The 25621-nt window shown below is 34.0% G+C and overlaps 1 protein-coding gene across 1 annotated transcript in view; it reads left to right on the top strand.

Annotated features, from left to right (window-relative positions):
- Positions 1-25621, top strand: part of ep300b (E1A binding protein p300 b) — a 43968-nt gene that overhangs the window by 12403 nt on the left and 5944 nt on the right. Inside the window, 19 exon segments of the mRNA XM_051106765.1 lie at positions 6-137; positions 2045-2162; positions 2431-2599; positions 5804-5881; positions 5997-6085; positions 6169-6321; positions 6676-7140; positions 9041-9265; positions 9361-9526; positions 10599-10696; positions 10698-10718; positions 16222-16461; positions 18516-18604; positions 22135-22215; positions 22369-22425; positions 22540-22617; positions 23852-23919; positions 24162-24312; positions 25403-25549. Of these exon segments, the coding sequence (XP_050962722.1) occupies positions 6-137; positions 2045-2162; positions 2431-2599; positions 5804-5881; positions 5997-6085; positions 6169-6321; positions 6676-7140; positions 9041-9265; positions 9361-9526; positions 10599-10696; positions 10698-10718; positions 16222-16461; positions 18516-18604; positions 22135-22215; positions 22369-22425; positions 22540-22617; positions 23852-23919; positions 24162-24312; positions 25403-25549 (2625 nt within the window).

The raw sequence follows: 25621 nt of genomic DNA, 5'->3' as shown, positions 1-25621 counted from the left end.
TGCAGTCTGATGAATGACAGCTCTGGTGTTGGTAACATGGGTTCTGCAGCGACAGCCGCTCCCCCCTCTGCAGGAATGAGGAAGAGCTGGCATGAAGACATCACACAGGACCTCCGCAATCACCTCGTACACAAACTGTGAGTGATATGCTAACACACAGTCTGTGACTTTATAGATCGATTATTAGAAATGGATGTAGAAAGAGCAGAATTATGGTTGGGGAATTTTAAATTATGATAAATGAATACAATTGAAAGGGTGTTAACATGAAATAATTGCTAGTTACTAGTAGACATTCCTGCTTGATCACTGTGTCCAGCTGAACCAGGTGGTGGATTACACTCTGCACTCTAATTGGCCGTCCGCCGAATCACATCACTGCTCATTTGCATAAAGACAGCTAAAAGTCACTGTTGTATGTCATCAGAAAGCACCAACTCTCATTGAAAATGAATGACTTTAGGTCTTTTTATATATATACGCATACACACACACACACATTACCATTAAATGAATTGAAAGTCCAAAAAACTAGCATAGAAATCCTTTGTAACATTATAAATGTCTAAAGATGCCATGGACCGGAATTAGCCGATTTTCCGCTTGATTCTACTGGACTGGCCTGGACTGGCCTGGAAATCAACAAGCGTAACAGCACTTGTAGAAAGTTATAGACGCATAGTGCGATAGGAAAAAAAATTTTGAATATATGGTTTATGTACGCAGCATTGCCCAACCAAGATGATGTTTAACACAAATATAATTGCAATGTGACACTGATTTTATACCATAGTAGTTCAAAAGTTAAAATGAAGTGACTTACATTTTAGAAACAATATTGGCTGTTTTTGTGACTATAATCAAAGCCACAGCAGAACTGCTGCGTATCTCCGAGCAACATAGCGGTTTTTCATTACTGTCAAAGATTTAGAAACCCATTCATAAAAGACTGTCACTTGCCTCATTTCTGAATGAATCGGTTTGGACCCTTAAACAAATCGGCTGAATAAATGACCTACTGGTGGTTTGGTTTCATATTTAAAAGTATTGTTGCATTTTCCCCAACTTTCTTATTTGCATGTTTAAAAAAATATTTAAAACATCAATCTTATATAATTATTTATGCATTTGAAATTTTGCAGTGTAAATGCATTTATATAGAATGTCTGTAACTTAGTCCAGACTGGGGGAGTTGTAATGTTTAATAAATTTTTATTAAGCATTTTTTTTTTTTTGCAGTGAAAAAAATAGAGATTTTTGTTTTTTGTATATGCTCTCAATTATAGTTCTTAGAAAATCAATCAGAATCTGCTAAAATCTGTATTTGTAGGTCACACTTACAAAAAAAAAAATCGGAAATTGGAATTGGCCATGAAAATTGCAATCGGTGCATCTCTATAAATGTCTTTACTGTCACATTTGATCAATTTAATATGTGAATAAAAGTATTAAGTACATTTTTGAATAATAGTGTATGTTGTTACAAATGTGTCTGTTTATACTTAACTCAAAATATTTTTGTAATAGTTGTTAAAATGTCTAACTAAAACTGAAACAAAAATTGCTACATTATATAAATGTTAACTGAAATAAAATAAAATATCCAAAATGCAACATTTTATTTCAGCTAGCTGTCAGGGCAGCATTTCTCTTTTTTTTTTTTAAGCTGATGTACTAAAATAACCAAATATAAAACTTAAATAAAAAAAATCATAAAAAATGTACAGACAAAAACTTACTGAAACTAACAGAAATGAAAATGAAAATGGAAAATACAAAAATAAAAGCTCTTTCAAAATAATAAAAACTATAATAGAATCTTTCATGAGTAAAAACTATAATAGGATCTTTCATAAATAAAAACTATAATAGAATCTTAGTGATATTAAAATAGCACTGATTTAATGCAAATTGCTCTTTGTGAACTTACTCTGCATAAAATGATTTAAAATCCTTATCTAAAAACTTGGAAGTCACCCATAGGGTGCTGTTTAATTTCGTGCACTCACTCTGTTACGTGTGTCTTGTGTGTGTGTGTGAGTAGTGTGCAGGCCATCTTCCCCACTCCAGACCCTGCAGCACTGAAGGATCGGCGGATGGAAAACCTTGTAGCTTACGCTCGCAAAGTGGAAGGCGACATGTACGAATCTGCAAACAGCAGGGTAAGAGAATGCTTGCATGGTCTCATGTCTGTGGGTTATATTTAGTAAATATCTAAGTGAATTCACAGAATCACTTGATTCCTCACATTTTACCCATGACGCAGCTGTCACAGTCTAGCATTGGACAGAGCGCTGGAAAACCTCGTCCTACCAAGATCTGATACGTCCATTAATTTTCCGGTCTTTGCTAAAAGCTGCATGAAAAATACTGAACTGTTTAAAACGAATTGGAAGACTGATAGTCCTTGTGAATGTTTATCTCTTCCAGGCGGAGTATTACCACTTGTTGGCGGAGAAGATTTACAAGATTCAGAAGGAGCTGGAGGAGAAGAGGAGAACCAGACTGCAGAAGCAGGGTATGATGCCAGCTCAGCCTGGCATGCCCAACAGTGCTCTACCTCAGGCACCAGCCGGCATGAATCAGGCACAGCCGCCTAGTACGTACACATACACACCTGCAAGCACTGGGCTTTAAAGGAATAGTTCACCCAAAAATAAAAAAATGCTGAAAATGTACTCATCCTCAGGCCATCCGAGCTGTAGATGAGTTTCTGCATTGGAACGGATTTGGAGAAATGTAGCATTACATCACTTGCTCACTGGAGGGAATGGGTGCCGTCAGAATGAGAGTCCAAATAGCTGATAAAAACATCATAATAATCCAGTCCACTCCAGTCCATTGATTAACATTCTATGAAGTAAAAAGCTGCATGTTTGTAATAAAAAAATCCACCAAGGCGTTTTAAAGGAGAAGTCCACTTCCAGAACAACAATTTACAAATAATATACTCGCCCCCTTGTCATCCAAGATGTTCATGTCTTTCTGTCTTCAGCTGTAAAGAAATTATGGTTTATAAGGAAAGCATTTCATTTTCTCCATATAATGGACTTCAGTGGTGCCCCTGATTTTTAACTTTGAAAATGCTGTTTAAATGCAGCTTCAAAGGGCTCTAAATGATCCCATCATTTTTTTTTTTTTTTAAATTAAAAATTGTATACTTTTTAAGCACAAAAGCTTGTGTAGCACTAGCTCTGGGATGCACGTCCACGACGCTACGTACTACAGAATCACGTCGAAAGGTCACATGCAACTCACCACCTGACTTGCTGATTCTTTCCAACAATGGAGTAGATATGGTCCATTCTTGACAGCATTGAGATTCCTGCTCTGTTGGCAATGGTTGGCATTTTCCACACGTGCACCACCATGTCTTGTTTGAACGTGGTCTGCTCGAGTTCATCATCTGTGTACTCCAGCTCAAAAAGATAGGGTATGGCAAAAAAACTCCATCTCATTTTCTCCTACGACTTCAGAATCGTCCGACATCATTGTACCTTTTTGTTTGTAAACAGCGTTTGACCTGCACTTCATTAGTCTTTGCACATTCACTTTGTAAACACTGGGTCTGTAGTTCCGTCTACGTCGCACGTGACCTTTCGAAGTGATTCTGAAGTACGGAGTGTCGTGGACGCGCATCCCAGAGCTAGTGTTGCATGAGCTTTTGTGCTTAAAGTATACAAATTTACATTTTTTTTTAAAAAATGACGGATCGTTTCACTAGATAAGACCCTTTTTCCTTGGCTGGGATCGTTTAGAGCCCTTTGAAGAAGCATTTAAACTGCATTTTAGAAAAAAAATTAAAAATTAGGGGCACCATTGAAGTCCATTATACGGAGAAAAATCCTCAAATGCTTTCCTTAAAAACCATGATTTCTTTACGACTGAAGACAGAAAGACATGAACATCTTGGATGACAAGGGGGTGAGTAAATTATTTGTACATTGTTGTTCTGGAAGTGGACTTCTCCTTTAACTTTAAACTGTCGCTTCTGACCGACATACCAGTCCATAATCCATAATAATGCTTTCTCAGTGAAACGGTCTGTTGTCCTCTCACATCAAAATACACTGACGTGTCACAATTTTTGACTGGAGAAAGCAATATTATGCATAGTTGACTTGGAAGCAACTGGTTTAAAGAGCAGGTCATATGGTGTTTTAATATTGTGTTGGAGGTCAGATCTAAGGTCAGAAAACATTGTAATTTTTTCAGGATATACATTTAATATTAGAATCATTTTGCAATGATTTTGAAACGATCCATTTGAAGCAGTTCTGAGCTTAAGGTCTATAAACTCCTCCCTTCCATAAGCCTACTCAGCTCTGACTGGTCAGCTGGCCAAGTCTGTTGTGATTGGTTGTTCCGTATATAATGCAAGCAAATCGTGCCCACGTGCTAAACTGTAAACACTTCACAAAACAATAATAGTGGATACTTTAGCCAAGTGCTAACTGATGAAACAATACAGTTTGTAAACCAAAATATGTCTACGTTCTTTATTATTAAACAAAGTAATTAGAACAACGACAGCCTGCATTAATCGACACATTCTAAGGAAATAGTGTGTTCACAGCGAATTATCAGAACTATTTCAGTAAGACAGTAATATTGTGGTTTACCTGAAACCCTAAAGCTGCACTAGGTATACATCACATATTAACACAACCTTGATATTTTGCGCACTCAACTGAAAATGTACACATAACATTAATCGTACTTACAGGTTGTGCTTTAGAGACGCTTGTTAGTCCAAACAAAAAGGTACGGCCTTATCTTTCATGGACAAGCGTTTGCCGAAGATTAGAGAAACAGTCCTTGGTAAAATGACAAGCACACAACAAAAAGTTTGAGTTGTATTGCTATGGAATCGTGGAAAAAATAAATTTTAACTGCTGATTCTTCACATTATCATCTTTCGGCCATGAAAACAAAAGAAACTTGATTTCGCAGCTCAGAACACAGCATCTTCTCAACATGAAACACACTAACTAGCAGAAGTGTTTGTGGGCAAGTCAAAGTGTTTGGATTTTGCAGCAGGGTTGCCAGGTTTTTTACAACAAAACCCGCTCAATTGCTTCTCAAAACTAGCCCAATCGCATTTGCGAGGTGGGTCCCCTGGTAAAAATTGTGTTCTGAGGGTAAAATCCAAGTTTTTTTGACACGACTCTCCTGGATTCTGTGAAAAACAGCGGGCAACACTGTTTTGTGAGCAGGCGGGGATTATGCTAATATATTACCGGTAACAGGCAAAAGTGAAAATATAATGACTCGTTAAGGCGGCTCCAAGTCGACTTTTTTGAGAAACAATATCTTTATTTATCATGCACTTTTTTTTTTTTTTTTTTTGTTTAACAACTTTGCGGACTGTTTACATTGAAGGATAGCTACGTTATAAACTGCAAAAAATATTTTTTTGAAAACCCATATGACCACCTATTTGAAGTTAAAAAAAAAAAAAAAAAAAACAAATGCATTTGCTAATTATAAACATGCAGCTTTTCAGTTGTGTTGGTTACTTGTGGATCATAGTGATGTTTTTATCAGCTGTTTGGACTCCCATTCTGACGGCACCCATTCATTGCAGTGGTTCCATTGGTGAGCAAATGATATAATGCTAAATTACTCCAAATCTGTTTCCATTCTCATCTACATCTTGGATGTCCTGAGGGTTTGAACATTTTCAGCACTTTTTCATTTTTGGGTGGACTGTTCCTTTAAATTTAAACCAAATTTTAAAGTGCAAACACACACAGTCACATCAGGTTTTGCTCTTTGTAATGGGTGTTCTGGTGTTTCTTAGATGGTCCCCTTTCAGATCCGTCCTTAGTTCAAGCCGCTGGACCCAATCAGATGGTCAACCACATGCAGAATCCTGCTGGTATGGCACACTCACTAAATGGTCTGTAGTTGAAGCAATTTTTTTGAACATCTGTAAATAAGTCACTTTTTTTGTATTTGTCTTTTTTTGTAACTTTTGTGCATCTCTTGTGCAGGTATGAATCAGTTTCCCCAGGTGGGGATGCAACAGCCAATGGGACAAAGGGCAACTCCACCCCTGCCGATGGGAGCAAACCTCAATCAGGTAAAATTTCTTGTGACCTGAAGAGGGACAACTAATTTAACTGGTTTAAGTGTTTATTCAGAGTCTATATTTTTTATTTTTAGATGGGTATGCAGGGAACACCTCGAATGACTCAACCCAACGTACCCCAGTTACAAAACCAGTACATGCAAAACCAGTTTCCAGGCACGGGTGCCGGACTGGGCCAGGGTGCAGTCGGTCTGAACCAACCTGCAGGGCAGGGAGCCATGCCACAGGTCAGCTATTAAAATGCATTCATACCATATTACTCAGTACAGCTTGTTGTCTCTAATGCATCTAAATATGATTTGTCTTTTGGTAGCTAAAAGAGTGAAAGTTTTTCTATTGTGAAAGACAATATGATGACTAATGTGAATGAATGACTAATAGTTTTAGGTAAACGTACTGCTTTAATAAGATTTAAAGGGATAGCTTACCCAAAAATGAGAATTGTGTTATTAACGTTATATATATATATATATATATATATATATATATATATATATATATATATATATATATATATATATTAGTAATGGCACCCATCTAATTCTCATTTTTGATTGTTGTGGTTTTCTCTCTCTCTCTAGAATCAGATGCCCACTCCACCATCACTGGGAGTCAGTAGTCCAGTAGCTCAAACCCAGGCAGCAGTCTCGGGCTCCACAGCTGCTGTCGGCCCTCAGGGGCCTCCGTCCAACCTCCCCCCACCTGCTCAGCAGCCCGGACTGCTCGCGCACTGTCCTCCGTTACGCCAGAACTCCCCTTCTCCTGCACGCAGCCTCACCCCTACCCCTACCCCTGCCCCGCACCAAACGCCCCCGCAGTTGCCGGGTAACCAGACCCCCCAGCCCCACACCCCCACCTCTTCGACCACTATGGCCCCACCTGCAACGCAGCTGCCCCCCATGGCACAGGGGGTGGGCTCAGAAAAAGCCAGTCAGCTACAGCAGCCGTCGCATGGGGGCGGAGCCGCTGGAGGCCCCCAAACAGGGCTAGCGTCATCTGTGCCTTCCCAGAATGCACACGGGCTTTGTGCACACCCACGCACTCCTGTGAGTATGACAATTGAGAATGTATTAGTTTGGGGTGTTTTTGTTTATACCTTCACATCGACTCATAAGTTGACTGTCCCTGAAGAGCCTCCATTTATCATTTTTGTTTGGGACTTCTGATGCGGAAAACACAGAATCATAAAAAGTGGAGTTTACAGTAAGATGTGAAATATTACTGAATTCGGCAAAATTTTGATGAATAAATCAAAAGTAGGGCTGTATATTTAATCAAATCACAGTTTTAAAAAAAAAATAATAAATAATAATAATATATATATATAAATATATATATATATATATAATATATGTATATATATATATATATATATATATATATATATATATATATATATATATATATATAATCTTTGAATATTAAATCACAAAAGACTGCCAGTTAACTCTGTGGTCTTTGTGAATGAAAATATATTTTTCAAAGTAATAACAATAATTTTTGTGGGCTGTTCCTTCTGACTTTTGTTTGCCTTTGGCTGTTCTTTTTTATTCTGCCTTTGGCTGTTCTCTTTTATTCTGCTCTTTCATTTTATAGGCTGTTCCTTCTGATTTTTGTTTACCCTTGGCTGTTCTTTTATTTTTGCTCTTTTATTTTATAGGCTGTTCCTTCTGATTTTTGTTTACCCTTGGCTGTTCTTTTATTTTTGCTCTTTTATTTTATAGGCTGTTCCTTCTGATTTTTGTTCGCCGTTGGCTGTTCTCTTTTATTCTGCTTTTTTTATTTTATAGGCTGTTCCTTCTGATTTTTGTTCACCTTTGGCTGTTCTCTTTTGTTCTGCTTTTATTTTATAGGCTGTTTCTTCTAATTTTTGTTCACCTTTGGCTGTTCTCTTTTGTTCTGCTTTTATTTTATAGGCTGTTTCTTCTAATTTTTGTTCACCTTTGGCTGTTCTTTTATTCTGCTTTTTTTTATTTCATAGGCTGTTTCTTCTAATTTTTGTTCACCTTTGGCTGTTCTCTTTTGTTCTGCTTTTATTTTATAGGCTGTTCCTTCTAATTTTTGTTTGCCTTTGGTTGTTCTCTTTTATTCTGCTCTTTTTTTTTTATAGGCTGTTCCTTCTAATTTTTGTTTGCCATTGGCTGTTCTGTATTACTCTCCTGTTTTTTTTTTTTTTTTTTTTTTTTTTTTTTTTTTTTTTGCCAGTTCCTTTTGATTTGTTTTGTTTTGTCTTGCTCTGCTTTTCTTTATTTATTTCTTTTATTTTATTTCCCAGTTACTGTTTTTATTAGTGGCTTCTTCTAATTTTTGTTTGTCTTTGGCTGTTCTCTATTACACTGTTTGTTTGTTTGTTTTTTTTTGTTTTTTGTTTTTTGTACTGTTCCTTCTGATGTTTTCTCTTACTGTACTTTTCTGTTCTATTCTGACAGTTTTGTTATTAGATCTTTTGGTGCTGTTTTTTTTTTTTTTTTTTTTTTAAGCTGTTGCTTTGATTTTTGTTTGCTGTTGGTTAATCATTATTGACTTGTTCTGACATTTTCTTTATTAGTTGTTAAGTATTTTTTTGGCTGTTCCTTGTGTGTGTTTGTTTTTGTTTTTTTGGGGGCTGTTCTACTGTTCTCTATTGCCGTGTGACATTTGCTTTTCTCATAGACATTTGTTATTCTTAAAACATTTATTTCATTATTTGTTTGTTTGCTTGTTTGTTTGGGCTGTTCCCACTGATGTTTGTTTGCCATTGGCCCTTCTCTTGTTCTTCCTGACTTGTTTCTTATTTAGCCATTTGCTTGGTATTATTTATTTATTTCTCATTGGCTGTTCTCTCTGTCTGCTATACCTTGTTGGCTGTTCCTTTTTGTTGGTGTTTGCTCTTCTCTCTTAATGAGCTGATTAATTTTGTTTGCTATTGGCTGTTCTCCTAATCTGCTGTTCTGTCCCACCCCTTAGCTATCTCAGAAGTCGTCTGTGACTGCGGACGGTCAGGCCTCAACTCCTGCATCGGACAGCAGTGCTGACCCTAGCTCGCAGCTGACATCATCCGAGCCCACCGCCCCACTTGACCCCAAAACTGAGGTCAAACAGGAAGAAGAGGATGAAAATGAGACTGAGGATAAGGCCTCGGGGAAAATGGCTGCCATGCAGACTGAGATTAAGGCTGAGGAGAAACCAGAGGTGAGTAGGAAAACTTTACATCTATTAAATCTGAGACTGATCTTTTCAGTCTGTATTTCATTTCAGTCTCAACCTTATTTTGTTTGTTCTGCCAGGTAAAGAAGGAGGAGCCTGCAGGCGATGAATGTAAGACAGAGCCAATGGAAACATCGACTGGGTCGACAGACGAGGACAAGAAGCCAGTGGTCAAAACCGAACCCAAAGAGGAAGAGACTTCGGGAACAAACAGCACTCCCGCAAACACACAAAGCAAGAAGAAAGGTAAAACAAAACTGCACAGTTTTGTAGATGCATTTTCCACAAAACAGTTTTGGGGTACAGGGTAAAACTTTACCTTTAAAGAGATAGTCCACCCTAAAATAAAAATTCTGTCATTAATTACACTACCTCATGGTGTTTCAAACCCATAAGACCTTCATTCATCTTCAGAACACAAATTAAGATATTTTTGATGAAGTTGTGAGACCTTTCTGACTCTGCATAGACAGCAACACAACTGACACGTTCAAGACCCAGAAAGGAAGTAAGGACATTGTCAAAGACTGACATGATGGAAGAGATGAAATTGTTGAATAAAGTCATTACTTTCGTTTTCTTTTTGCAAGTATTCTCGTAGCTTTATAACAGGGGTGGCGAACTCCAGTCCTGGAGAACCGCAGCTCTGCAGAGTTCAGCTCCAACCCTAATTAAAATTCACCTGCTTGTAGCTTCCTAGTAACCCTTCAGACCTTGATCGGCTTGTTCAGGTGCGTTTGATTAGGGCTGAAACAAAACTATGCAGGGCTGAGGCTCTCCAGGACCGACGTTCGCCACCTCTGCTTTATAACATTACGGTTGAACCACTGATATCACATGGACAACCTTGAACATGGAAGTTACATTTCTATCTATGCAGGGTCAGAAAGCTCTCGGATTTCATCAGAAATATCTTTATTTGTGTTCTGAAGATGAACGAAGGTCTTACGTGTTTGGAACGACATGAAGATGAGAACCTAATGACAAAATTGTCATTTTTAGGTAATCTAACCCTTTAAGGATCCTGCAGATGTTCTTATATAATTTGCATACAGTCATTAACAAAAGCATCTTACAAAAAGGACAAGGATTCATTGTCATTTTATATCGTGGTTAAATTTATATGATGTCAGAAATGGAAAAAATCATCAGTTGTCATTGCATGAAATCTACTAATTCTGATCTAGAATCAGCAGGTGCTTGTTCCTTTCCCCGGTTCAATATGAAGGACAAACACTGCTTTGAAATCAGATTTTCATATGAATATGTGCCTGATTCTTGACTCTGCTGCTACCTTTATTTCCTTCCTCTCCATCAGTCTTTAAACCCGACGAGCTCCGCCAGGCTTTAATGCCCACTCTGGAAGCTCTGTACAGACAGGACCCAGAGTCGCTGCCCTTCCGGCAGCCGGTGGACCCCCCAGTTACTGGGAATACCCGTACGTATTCGAACTAGTAACAAAACTAACCTGGTAAGGGCCTGCGCTGGCACGCATTACGCTACAAACAACCTAGCACTTTTCAGTTCTAGTCTCATTCCTTTCCTTTCCTTTCCTTCCCTTTTTTTTTTTAATTTTTTTTTTATTACCTTTACCCCCTCTTTTCTCTTTTCTGCCTGCTGTTGTGTGCACTGTGTTTGGATGTGAGAGAGACGTTGCAAGCTTGCTTCTGTAGCGTTTCTGTCAGAAAGCAAAAGTGAATATAAGGCAGCGCAGACTATGAACATCTGCTCTTGTGCTTGGTATGTCTTCATCTTGTCAAAACATAGACAGGAAATTATGTCAGACACAAGTCAAATCAGGAACATTTAAAGCTGAGTTTTTGATTATTTTGAAGGTAAAACCCTGGATTAATGCACTGAGATGTTTCTTGACCAGCCCAAAACCACAACTTTAACTCAACCAGTAGTGTTTGGGAAGTTTGGGATGGGAATGTCTTTTTATTTATTTATTTTTTTAGTCAACCAGTGGCAGACAGGATGTGTTTGGGGAAACACATAATTTGTTTTTTAATCCAGTGCTGTTGCTAATTCCACAGAGTTTACACACTTAAGCTTTAAATTTGTTTCATTTACGCTATTTCTTTAAACTGAGGATTGTAGTTTTAAGATTATTTCGAATTGGGCTATGAAACCAGAACATTTTAGTTAAACAGTTATTTGGTGAAATTGAATTGGCAGTTTAACTAGTCCACTTTGAATGTTCAATTGGCATTAGGTCTTAAATGTTACTGGTTGTTTGGCGTCAACTAAATGAAACTGCTCTGAAAGATCTCATAGTCTGCGCTGGCTTTATTTTCTTCATTTAGTATTATTTTTGCTCTCATCTGCTTAAACTCCATGTAATTCATTATCTTAACCTGAGCTTCAAGCCATTGCACTTGTTTTATTTTGCCACATAAAATCCTCATGCTGAGTTTACCATCGTTCCCCCAGAGTTATGGCCAAGTATTTTAGCAATAACCAGCAAAACAGATGAAAATTTACTGATTGATCAGTTCATCACATTTATGCAACGTACAATTGGCTTGCATTTACATTAAAGGATTAGTTTGTTTCCAGAATTAAAATTGCCTGATAGTTTCCCCACCTCCATGTCATCTAAGATGTTGTTGTCTTTCTTTCTTCAGTCAAAAAGGAATTAAAGGAGAAGTCCACTTCCAGAACAACAATTCACAAATAATTTACTCACCCCCTTGTCATTCAAGATGTTCATGTCTTTCTGTCTTCAGTAGTAAAGAAATTACATTGCTTTTGAGGAAAACATTTCAGGATTTTTCTTCATATGATGGACTTCAATTGTGCCCCTGATTTTTGTAGTTTAAATGCAGCTTCAAAGGACTCTAAACGATCCCAGCCGAGGAAGAAGGGTCTTATCTAGTAAAACGATCGGTCATTTTTTTTTTTTTTTTTTTTTTTTGGAAAAATACAAAATTTGTGCACTTTTTAAGCACAAAAGCTTGTGTAGCACAGGTTCTGGGATGCGCTTTCACGACGTACTATTGAATCATGTCGAAAGGTCACGCTGAACGTAGGCGGAACTACAGACCCAGTGTTTTTACAAAGTGAACGCGCAAAAACTAAAAGTGCAAGTAAGTCAAACACTGTTTACAAACAAAAAGGTACAACGTGTCGGGCGATTCTGAAGTTGTAGGAGAAAATAAGATGGAGTTTTTCGCCATACTCTACCTTTTTAGCCGGAGTACACAGACAATGAACTTACACGTGATTCGTAGTAGTGATGGGAAGTTCGGATCATTTTACCGACTCTGACCTTTGAGTCTCGTTCAGCAAAATGAAAGAATCTTTTTCCGAGTCATTTCGTTAATTTTAGCAAAATCAGCGTCACGTGACAGCCTCATAAAATGAACGAATGACTCGAAAAAACCTGAAGACTTGAAACAGGTGAACTAATTCCAGTACAGAACCTAATAGGATGTTGTGCATGCGCGACTGAACGAATCACTCCCCGAGACGACTCGTTCTTCCCGAGTCACATTAAAGATTTGTTCAAAATGAATGAATCGTTCAAGAACGACCTGTGGACGCGAGTTTTTGTGCTTAAAACGTATGCAAATTTTTATATTTCGAAAAAATATATATATATATATTTTTTTTTTTTTTTCACTAAATAAGACCCTTCTTCCTCGGCTGGGATCTTTTAGAGACCTTTGAAGCTGCATTTAAACTACATTTCAGAAGTTCAAATTCGGGGGCACAATTGAAGTCCATTATATGAAGAAAAATCCTGAAATGCTTTTCTCAAAAACCATAATTTCTTTACGAAACTTTTGTAAATTGTTGTTTTGGAAGTGGACTTCTCCTTTAGGGTTTTTGAGGAAAATATTCCAGAATTTGTCTCCATATAGTGGACTTTAATGGGGATTTACACGATCTGAGCTGAGAAATAAGGATCTTATCAAGCAAAACAACTGGTCATTTTTTTTTTTTTAAATAAAACAAAAATGTATGTTCTTTAACCACAAATTCTTGCACTAGCTGGACTTATGTAGTCATTATGGAAAGGTCACACACGACATAAGCGGAAGTGCCGACACAGTGTTTACATGGCAAACATGCAAAGAAAGTCAAACGCCCTTAAAAAAAGAAAAAGGTAAAACAATGATATCGGGCGATTTTAAAGTTGGAGGTGGACATGAGATGGAGTTTTTCCACCCTACCTTACCTTTTTGAACCAATGTAAGTCGTAGATGTGCACCGCTGAGCTAGTGCTATATGAACTATGTGGAGTAGTGCTGTGCATGATTAATCACATCCAAAATGAAAGTTTTTGTTTACAAAATATTTGTTTGTGTTGTATATGTAAATACACACACATGCATGGATATATTTAAGAAAACTGTTGTTTATATATTAAATATGTTTGTATATAATACTAATTATATCAATAAAAATATGTACATATGTACAAAATATGTGTATATGTATATTTTTAAAATGTATCCATGCATGTGTGTATTCCTCTGTGCATAATAAATATACACAGTACACACGCATATATTATGTAAACAAAACTTATATTTTGTATGCGATTAATCATTACACAGCGCTAATATGGAGAAAAATCCTGGAGTGTTTTTCTCATAAACCTTAATTTCTTTGCAACTGAAGAAAGACAGACATGAATATTTCGATGACATGGGGGTGAGTAAATTACCAGGAAATTTTAACTCTGGAAGTGAACTAATCCTTTGAGCTACATGTCTTCCACTGATCACTGTGTTGCGTGATGGGATCAGTTGACTGATTCTGTTTCTTAGAATGTGGCGAAAATTAAACTTTCCTGCTTTTCTGGTTATTTTGCTGCTTTATCAGTGGTTTGTTTGAATGAGGCACCGGCCCTATTTTTAAGGTGTGACAAGCAAACATTACAGACAAAGAGAGAGATGTTTGACCTAAAAATTGAGGAGTCTAGGTAAAGTTGAACAAAACATGTCTAAAACTAATCATGGACAATTCAAGAAGTCATAAAAATCTATTGGTCTAAGGGTAAACCCTAAAAAATTAAAACAACTCATGTTCTTGTCTTTCCAGTGTGCTTGTAAAAAGTCCATTTGATTCTGGGTTTGTTCACTCTCTTTACTGGTCTAAGATCAGTGTTTGTTTGAAACACCCCAGTTTGTCCTGCCATTGTGTCGCCCCCATCGTGTCTGTTTAAAGAACTCATATGGTTGTGTAAACAGATGAGAGAACCATTATTGTAATCACCTTCATATTTTAATATATGGCTCTGCAGATCTGTCAGATGCTTCTGGTGGTTGCAGTCTTTTGATGTGACCCAAAACCTTAAACTAAATTTCCCTGAAACTGAAGTTTTGACAAGTCGATTCCAAAAAATTTGACTCTCTATGTCACACACAACCTGAGTAGGGTGGGGTTTGACACCTGAAGGATTGTATTTCTCCTGTGTCTTTGATTTGTGCTGTTGGACTGTGAAGAAGTGAGTCCAGCTGTGCTGTGTGGTGTAAACGCTCATAGCTACGCTGCTGTAATTTAATATCGCCCCGCTTGTACTCACCTCAGCTTACTGTACCCTAAATGCTAACCCTGCCAACATCAGCCTAGAAAGCCTCAGTTTATTTGGATTTTTTTAGCCAAATGGATTCATTTTTGTATCTGGGCTGTCTTCCATGTGATATTATTCCACCAAGCCCGGATTTAAATTTAGTAAATGTTTTCTTAAAAATGATTTCCAAGCTAAAAATAATGACAGAGCATAATGATGAATTACAGTCATAACGGTTCACAAGTGAATCGCTTGAAGAAATGCTGGGCTCATATTTCACCCCGAAATCAAAAGAAAAACAGTAAATTATATTTTGCATAAAGTTTATAATGCTTAGTTTTAGGACTTTTTTTTGCATTGTAGCATCGTGACAATTGAGCACATGTAATGTCGTCTTTCTTTTTTATTTTTTTATTTTAATTACTATTAATTGTTAAAATGATGATGATGATAATGATTAAAAAATATATAATGATACTCATTATCATTATGGTGACACTTTACAATAAGGTTCTATTTATGAAGTATATATATATTTATTTATTTTATATATATATATATATATATATGTATTTATTTTAATAACAATATTAATTGTTAAAATGATGATATATATATATATATATATATATATATATATATATATATATATATATAGATATATAGATATATAGATATAGATATATAGATATATATGAAAATAAAAAAATCTTTCTTTTATTTATTTTAATATTAATTAAGATGATGATATATTAATATTTATGTATGTGTGTATATGATTGTTTATTTATTTATTTATTTATATAATTGTAATTGTTAATTGCTAATTGTAAAATGTTACTATTATTATAATTATCAATTAATAAAAAAATATTAGTAATTATTATTAATCATAAATTCCTGAATTCATTATTTTTTAGTAATATATCAGCATTAATAGCATTGTCATAAAAAAGCTTAATTGTCATGAATATAAAAACGATGCAAAATCTCAAAGGTCTTAAAAATGAGCTAAATTTCTTAAGCAAAATCTAATTTTCCTGGCATTTCTTGACATTTTGAATGTGATTCAGTCTACTGTCTGACCATATTATGTTCATATATCTTTGCCCACCCCAGTTCATCAATATTTGTCTGCCGTCATTGCCGCTGGCCCAAAGATTTGTGTGTGTTTTTGTGTGTATGGGAGAACAGGAATGAAATAGGGTACAGATTTGAGTGAGGCAGTGGGAGTCTGTTACGTTTTTCTCTGTTTGTGCATGTGAACCTCTTCTACAGCGCTCAACATTGTCCCCCTGCACCCTCTTCTCTCCCCCTGATTCTCAACCCGCCGGGCCGCCGTCCCTCGCTCTGTTCGACATCAACGTCTTTTCGCCTCATGATGACCTTCATCTGCGATGTGGACTTCGTTCTCCAGGACTACTTTGACATAGTGAAAAACCCCATGGACTTGTCCACTATCAAGCGTAAGCTGGACACGGGTCAGTACCAGGAGCCCTGGCAGTACGTGGACGACGTGTGGCTGATGTTCAATAACGCCTGGCTGTATAACAGGAAGACGTCACGGGTGTATAAATACTGCTCCAAACTGGCTGAAGTGTTTGAACAGGAAATAGATCCCGTTATGCAGGAGTTGGGCTACTGCTGTGGAAGGAAGGTGAGCTGTGTGTGTCTGTGTCTCTGCGTCACATTTGAGTTTTTTACTGTTCAATTTTTGTAGGAACATGGCTCAACTGATCAGATTTCATCGGTTTTAAAGTAACCAAAATATGCTACTATATAGTACAAAACTTAATATAATAATGCAAGAATTTTATTATTATCCATCATATTATTATTATTATTATTATTATTATTATTATTATTATTATTATTATTATTATTATTATTAATTTTAAAAAAAATTCAGCATCATGGTATAAATATATTTATTATTGTTAGTAGTAGTATTATCATTAGTATTATTATAAAATTTTAATAATGATTCTTCCAGCATGTTATTATTATTATTATTATTATTATTATTATTATTATTATTATTATTATTACAATAATTTCAGCAAATAATATAGTTTTATCCTTAAATGTATGTTAATAATTAATAATAATAATAATAATAATAATAATTAATGTTAATGTTAATAATTCTTCATAAAATACCACTTATTTAACAATACTATTATTATTAATTAATTTTTAATTGTAACAATAATTCTTCCAGAATATTATATTATTATAAATACTATCATTATTATTATTATTATTATTATTGCAATAATTTCAGCAAACAGTATAGTTTCGTCTTTAAATGGATGTTAAATACTACTTAATAATACCAAACTTATTTAACAATACAACTATTATTATATATTTATTAACTATATATATATATATATATATATATATATATATATATATATATATATATATATATATATATATATATATATATATATATATATATATATATATATATATATATATATATATATTTTAACTAATTCTTCCAACAAGAGTTTTAAATATATTATAATATATAATATAATATAATATATAAATATATTTATTATTATTATTATCCATTTTAACAATAATTCTTCTAGCATAAATATAAATACATTTATTATTATTATTAGTATTATTATTATTATTACTACTACTACTATTCATTTTAACAGTAGTCCTTTGAGCATGTAATATAAATATAAAAACATTATTATTATTATTATTATTATTATTATTATTATTATTAATAATAACAATAATATTAATTTTAACAATAATTCTTTGAGCATGTTATATTAATATAAATACATTATTATTATTATTATTATTATTATTATTATTACTATCATTATTATTTTAACAATTAATTATTAATATTAAATATATTTATTATTCATTTTAACAATAATTATTCAAGCTAAAATGTTATGTTATTAGAAATACATTTATTATTATTATTATTATTATTATTATTATTATTATTGTTGTTGTTGTTATTATTTTTGTTCTGTTTTTTTTTTTTTTTTTTTTTTTTTTTTAGAAATAATTCCAGCATGTTATATTATTATAAACACATTTATGATGATATGATGATGATGATGATTATTATTATTATTATTATTATTATTATTATTATTATTATTATTATTATTATTATTATTATTATTATTATTATATAGTTATGTCCTTAACGGTATGTTAAATGCTACTACTACTACTACTACTACTATGCAAGTTGAATTATAATACACTGCCATTTAATGCAAAACTTATTTAATAATAATAATAATAATAATTATAATAATAATAATAATAATTATTATTATTATTATCATTATTATTATCATTATTATTCCAGCAAGCAAGTTAAGCATTTTGTTATAATTAATCATTAATTATAAATTAATGATTAATTAAAAAATTAAATTGTTTAATATAGCATTTATCATGTTTTTTTTTTTTTTTTTTATTGCAACAATAATTCAGGGAAGCAATATAGTTAATACTTGCCTTAGATATATGTTAAATATGTATTATTATAACTACTTTTTTTATTATAACTACGTTTTTACTACTGTTAAGTTGTAGTTATTTCTTGCTTCAGTATCATTATCTGACCAAAACTATAGGATATTGTTACCCCACTCCTCTTCTTCTTGTTCTCCCTCTTTTAATCCCTCTATGCCTATTTTTTTTTTCTTTCAGTTGGAGTTTTCTCCTCAGACTCTGTGCTGCTATGGCAAACAGCTGTGCACCATCCCTCGAGATGCTGCGTACTTCAGTTATCAGAACAGGTCAGTATTATACACACTATTATACACACCTTAGCTTAATACTATGCAGCACAGCCACTAGAATATGGAGTTATCAGTCCTATTAGAGTAAGAATAACCACTTGAAAGTTCACAGAGACTTAATTTGGGTCTATATTATTCATACAAACAGAAGCAAGTTATTAGATTCATACAAATTGTTATATTACAGTGAATGTGGCCTGATGGGTAATTGCCTGACCTCATCAGGCATGGCATCACACTATTGTAGATCATTTGCATTTCAGCCTAAAATCAATTTCATGTTGCCTGGCATCGTTAAAAGCGCTGCTGTGAAACAACCCAGTGCTAGAATGAAGTATTATGAAAGCTGTTTGTTTTCTGAACACTTTAATGGACACTTGAGACTACTCCACTACATCTGACACATTCACATTTGGTTTACGTTGTGTATTTGTATGTAAAAAGACTAAGGTGAGTATTTTTTTAAGAGGTGTGTTTTCATGTGCTTTGTAAAAATGTAAATGCTGTTCTGCTGTGAGCACATATTTCCCACATCAGGGTGTTGTTAAATTTCAGGCCTGTTGATTTGACTTTCGGTGGCGAAATAGACCACATTTCACATCTTTGCTCTTTTTTCTGATTTTAAACGGCCATTTTAAAGAGGGTCTGCTTTTCTGTGTTGACGTTTTCGTTGATGTTCTTACAGTTAACATATTGGCAGGTGTGTTGGCAAGTATTTGTGTTGATTGCCTCAGTTGGTAGCTACAAGCACAAAATAAGAGTGCTGTTAAGAAGGAAACACCAAACCGATTGCAGTGCTCTTCCTCTAATGCGTTAGTGAAAATCATTGCCAATTTTCTGAGTTGCATCATCTTAGATCCTAACAGCAAAACTCTTATTCACAAAAGCTGGCAACGACTTTCACCAGAATCAGAGGTTTTGGCGTAAACAAACTTGGGTTGTGCAAAGCTGTTTGCTTAACTTTGGCTACACTAGACTTGATCTGAACTTTACTTTTGTGTTATAAAAATGGTACAGAAAACCTGTCAAGTACGTGTCAAGGTCACATTTCAGCCCGAAATTAAAATATGATTTTTATTTTAACATGTAGGCTGTTTTAGGAACTGCACTATAAAAATTTCCTAAGTTAAACACATACCCATTTCCAATACTACTACTACTACTACTACTACTACTACTACTAATAAAAAACAGTCGTAACATGACATTGCATGTTATATTATAGCATAGTAATAACAATAATACAGTAAAAAAAAAAAGTGTAATATATCATCAATTTATTATTATATTATTCTGATTTCAAATCTTTTAAAAATAAAATGTGTAAGTTACAATTATTTATTATTATATATAAAAAATGAAAAGTTATTAAATAAGATGATACTGGTTTGTTGTTATTATTTATTATTATTATTATTATTATTATTAGTAGTAGTAGTAGTATTATTAAAACATTGAAAACTAATTATGACAATTAAATTGTGACATAACCTTTTATTTTTACTGTTTTAATGTAATTTAACATTAAATTATGATTATTATTAACAAAATCTTAAAATAAAAGTTGTGCGTGTGTGTATATAACACTTATTACATTGCATGTTTTATAGTAGCATAATGGTAATAATACGGTAATAATAATGTAATATAATAATTTAGTCATATTATTTTGATTCAAAATGTTAAAAATAACATGTTGTAATATAACAATGTTAAGTGTTATATTACAATGTTATTTTTTTATTATTAAATAAAAATGATTGTATTATTATTATTACTATTATTATTATTATTATTGTTGTTGTTGTTAAACATTGAAAACAAATTGACATTTTTTTTATTAAATATATTTTAAAAAGTTATAAAATTACCAGAAGATACTGATTTTATTATTATTATTATTATTATTATTATTATTATTATTACTATTACTATTATTATTAAAACACTTTTATTTCTACTGTTTTAATGTAATCTAACATTAAATTGATTATTATAAAAAATCTTAAAATAAAACGTTGTGTATATATTGTATAATGTGTGTATATATATATATATATATACATAATGTATAATGTATAATAATGTATAATGTGTATATATATACATTTATGATATTGCATGTTTTATTATAGCATAATAATAATAATAATAATAATAATAATATAAATATAATAATGATAATAATTTGATGATGATGATGATGATGACGATGATGATGGATATTAATAATAATAATGTAATACAGTTTAATCTTACAATCTTTATTAAAAATAAAATGTAATATAATAATGTTATGTTATTAAGTGTTATATTACAATGATATTTTTATTATTTTTAAATATATTTAAAATAAAAGGTAATATAAAATAACAGAAGATACTGGTTTATTCTTCTTCTTATTATTATTATTATTATTAAAACATGGAAACAAATTCTGACAATTAAATTGTTGTTATAACCTTTAATTTTTACTGTTTTAATGTAATCCAACATTAAATTATGAGTATTCAAAAAATTTGTCAATAAAAGGTTGTAATATAACACTTATTATAATAATTGTAATGGCAAAAATAAAAAATATTAAAAACAACGCACGGTAATAAAGTCCAAGAAGCCCATGTGGCAACAGCCATATGTAATGTTATGTTATATTGTTGCTGTGTTTATATATTTTAAATATGTTGTGATACTTTTATGCTGCATTTAAATAAAGAAATTTGTAAGACGATAATATCAGATCTCAGTAGTCCTTCGATTTCTTTTATTTAAATTTTTTTTTTTATTATTTTTGGGGTAAAATGTGACCTGGATGTGTTTCTTGATTCACCCAAATAGTACTTCATTCATGCTGCCAACTCCAGGGTGTACTAACTGTTCATCTGTCGCACGTTGTTTTAGCATTGAATCTTGAGACCCTCTTTAAAATGCCCTGAAAGGATGATGGGTCTCTGTTGCTCCTGTTCTCATTCTTCTCATCGGTTCGGTCACTCAGTCCATTGTTGTCCCTCGCTCCTCTGGGCGTCACGGTTGTTTTAGAGCTCATGGGACGCGAGGGCGACCGTCTGTGCTTTTGCCTCGGCTTCCTGCTCTCTCTCTCTCTCTTTTGGTTAAGTTTTCTTCTTCTACATCTGACCCACCCCTCCACCTGTCCAACACGTAGCTCTCTTTGTCCCTCATAACGGTTTTGTTTCTCACACTTTTTTAAAATATTCATTCTGCCCTCCTCCCCCCCCCCTTCCCTTTCTCTCCCTCCTTTTTTAACGCTTGTGATGTCTGCATTGGCCTGCTTTGATGTGACCAATCATCCGCTCCGAAATTTACACGCAACCAATCAATCAATCTGCCCACACAAAAAACCTGCTTCATGATTGGCTGCTCCCGGCGACGAACCTGCCTTCTCCTGTGTGCCTGTCTCCTGGCCTGCCCTGCCCTGATTGGTGGCTGCTTCCACGTGCCCTCACTGTGATTGGCTGTGCTCTTGGCGAACGGTCTAGTTCACCCAAATATGGGCTTCTTGCTGACAGGTACCACTTCTGTGAGAAGTGTTTCAACGAAATCCAGGGGGAGAATGTATCCCTGGGGGACGATCCGACCCAGCCTCAAACGTGAGTAACCATCTAAATGTTTGTGTTTTCATCTTCTGCTTCATTGTTATTGTCGTGATGCTGTTCCTCCGGAGAGCGTTCGTTCTGTGATTCTCATGACCCACTCGATTGGGCGGCTTCCTCTTCTCTCTGTCTCTCGATTTCTCTCCTCAGGTCCATCAATAAAGATCAGTTTCAACGGAAAAAGAACGACACCCTCGACCCTGAATTGTATGTACATATTTTCTTCATCCAAATGTATCATCTCATTTCGCTTGTTATGAAGTTTAGACAAGGCGTGGATTTGCTGTCACTGTCTGACCTTTGTTTTCCGCTCTTCCTCAGACTGTTGGAATGTGGTGATTGTGGTCGGAAAATGCATCAGATATGCGCTCTGCACAATGAGACGATATGGCCGTCAGGGTGAGCTAGTTTTATTTGAGCACACTTTTATTGCACACATTTTATTTCAAAATGGGGATTAAAAAATTCAGTCAGCGAACTGTTAGTGAATTTGGCTTTACCTGAGGAAGTAAAACTTGCTATAAAATTTGTCTTTTCATGTATCTTTATTTTTTTTATGAGGTTTGCCGTTTCTTTTTGTTAAAAACAACCCTGATTTGTGAATTTGAAGAAATAAATATATATACACACACAATGCCAGTCAAAAGATTATTAATGTTTTTTTAAAGACGTCTCTTCTGCTCACCAAGCCTGCATTTATTTGATCCAAAATAGAGCAAAAGCAGTAATATTTTGAAATATTTTTACTATTTAGAATAACTGTTTTCTATTTGAATATATTATAAAATGTAATTTTATTCCTGTGATCAAAGCTACATTTTCAGCATCATTACTCCAGTCTTCAGTGTCACATGATCCTTCAGAAATCATTCTAATATGCTGATTTGCTGTTCAAGTAACATTTTTATTTTTTTGGGAACAGAAATTATAGAAATTAATGATTTTATTTCACATGGATGCTTTAAATTGATCGAAAGTGATGATAAAGTCATTTATAATGTTAGAAAGATTTCTATTTCAGGTAAATGCTGCTCATCAGACTTCCTGTTCATCAAAGAAACCTGGAAAAAATTCTACTTGGGTGTTTTCAACATAATAATAAATGTTTTTTGAGCAGCGAATCAGTATATTAGAATGATTTCTGAAGGATCATGTGACACTGAAGACTGGAGTAATGATGCTGAAAAATTAGCTTTGAAATCACAGGAATAAATCACATTTTAAAACAGAAATGTTATTTTGAATAGTAAAATAATTTAAAATTTTACTCTACTTCTAATTTTACTCTAAAGTTTTTGCTCTACTTTGACTCAAATAAATGCAAGCTTAATGAGCAGAAGAGACTTCTTTAAAAAACATTAAATGGTTCAAAAACTTTTGACTGCTAGTATGTGAAGTCAGCATTACAATAAGATATCCATTCTTCTAATTAATTGTCAGGTTAAAATTTTTTTAAATGTTTTTCACAGCTTTGTAAACATGGAAGATGTAGGACGACTTAGTGTCCTTTGTTACTGCTATTCTTTATGATTATTAATATTCCGTATTGTATCTATAAATGCAAAGTTAACTGCATATCTAGAGATCTAACGCTCTGTTTCCAAATATCCTGCTCTGTCTTTCTTCCTTTCAGGTTTGTTTGTGACGGCTGTCTGAAACAGGCAAATGCAACGAGGAAGGAGAATAAATACTGTGCAAAGAGTAAGTGTATAAGAGCTTTAAAAATCTGTAAAAAGTCTTTTGTTTAATATCCTGAGCATAGAATTCCATGCTTGACTAATGAGAATCAAGTATTATAGCTTTGTAATAAAAAATTTAATGGCATATCTTGAGAGTGAAGATGCTGTGTTGCACTGTTTTGTGTTAATGAATGGTCATAATGTGTTGTAAAATGCTTTAGTTGCGTTATTTTCAACTCCTTGTTTTCTTTCACCTATTTTCAGGGCTTCCTCAGACAAAGCTTGGTAACTTCCTGGAGACGCGAGTAAACGAGTACCTGAAGCGTCAGAATCATCCAGAAAGCGGTGACGTCACCATTCGTGTGGTTCACGTCTCTGATAAAGTGGTGGAGGTCAAACCTGGAATGAAGTCTAGGTGAGAGTGCAGAATTGATTATTATGAAATTTAAAGGAATAGTTCACCCAAAAAAGAAAATTCTGTCATTAATTACTCATCCTCATGTCATTACAAACTTGAAAGACCATCTTTTATCTTCAGTACACAAATTAAGATGTTTTTGATGAAATCCAAGAGCTTTCTGACCCTGCATTGACAGCAACACAACTGACACGTTCAAGGCCCAGAAAGGTTGTAAGGACATTATTAAAATGGTCCATGTGACATCAGTGGTTCAACCGTAATTTTATGACGCTACGAGAATACTTTTTGTGCGCAAAAAGACAAAAAAGTTATATTTTACATTTGCATTTTATAGCTTGTAACAACTTTGAATCATTTTTAATTTGTTTTAATTACCAATAACACTTAGTCTTTGAACATCATCGTTTGCCTTCCCTAGTTTCTGGTAATGAACCGCAAAACTAAGATGTTCTGTTTTGTCAAGAAGTCAGTTTGAGGGGAAAATACTTCTAAGGAAATTGCAGCACTGTATAATTCATCATATAAACATGAAAGATTATGAATGCATGAATCAAACTGTTCTAGAACGCCCACACTTTTACATACATTTTTTTTTATTATATCGATGTATGTGGGCAGATGAATTGCTCGCAGTAAACAATAACATCTTTATCTTGCATAGACTCAACTACAGTATCTCAGAGGAGACCGCTTGCGCATCGCTGTTGCACTTTGGGATCTTTCGCATTAGTAGTCAATCTCATTGCTTTGTTGCTCATTTGCATAAAGTGAAATTGTTCTAAACTTTGGACATGACTGCATTGCATCAGCATCAGTCACTGTTGTATAAAAAGCCCTTGAAAATGAATGGCTTCAAGGTGTTTTGAGTTTGAAAACCTCTAGAAGAATGAGAAAACAACATTGGATTAATATATTATGCAAACTGGGGTATTGCATAGTGGATTACTGAATGGATATTTGATTCTGAAAAATTATAAATATTCATACTTGCTTAATTGAAAATTCCTTTTTGCCTCTTTAAAAAAGAAGAATTTTAATGGACACCATGAAAAGATCTGAAGAATTTACTGACTGTCTTTCACAGGTTTGTTGATAGCGGCGAGATGTCAGAGTCGTTCCCGTACAGGACGAAAGCTCTGTTCGCGTTTGAAGATATTGACGGGACAGATGTCTGCTTCTTTGGAATGCATGTGCAAGAATACGGCTCCGACTGCCCTCCGCCCAATCAAAGGTTAAAAATAACAAAGACACCCAGCGACGCTTCAAGCGCAAACTGAATCTTCCCCCACGTGCATGTGGATAA

Source organism: Labeo rohita, chromosome 3 (assembly GCF_022985175.1).
Source record: "Labeo rohita strain BAU-BD-2019 chromosome 3, IGBB_LRoh.1.0, whole genome shotgun sequence".
NCBI lineage: Eukaryota > Metazoa > Chordata > Actinopteri > Cypriniformes > Cyprinidae > Labeo > Labeo rohita.
Note: the sequence above shows the minus strand (reverse complement) of the source record. Positions and strands in the feature narration are given on the sequence as shown.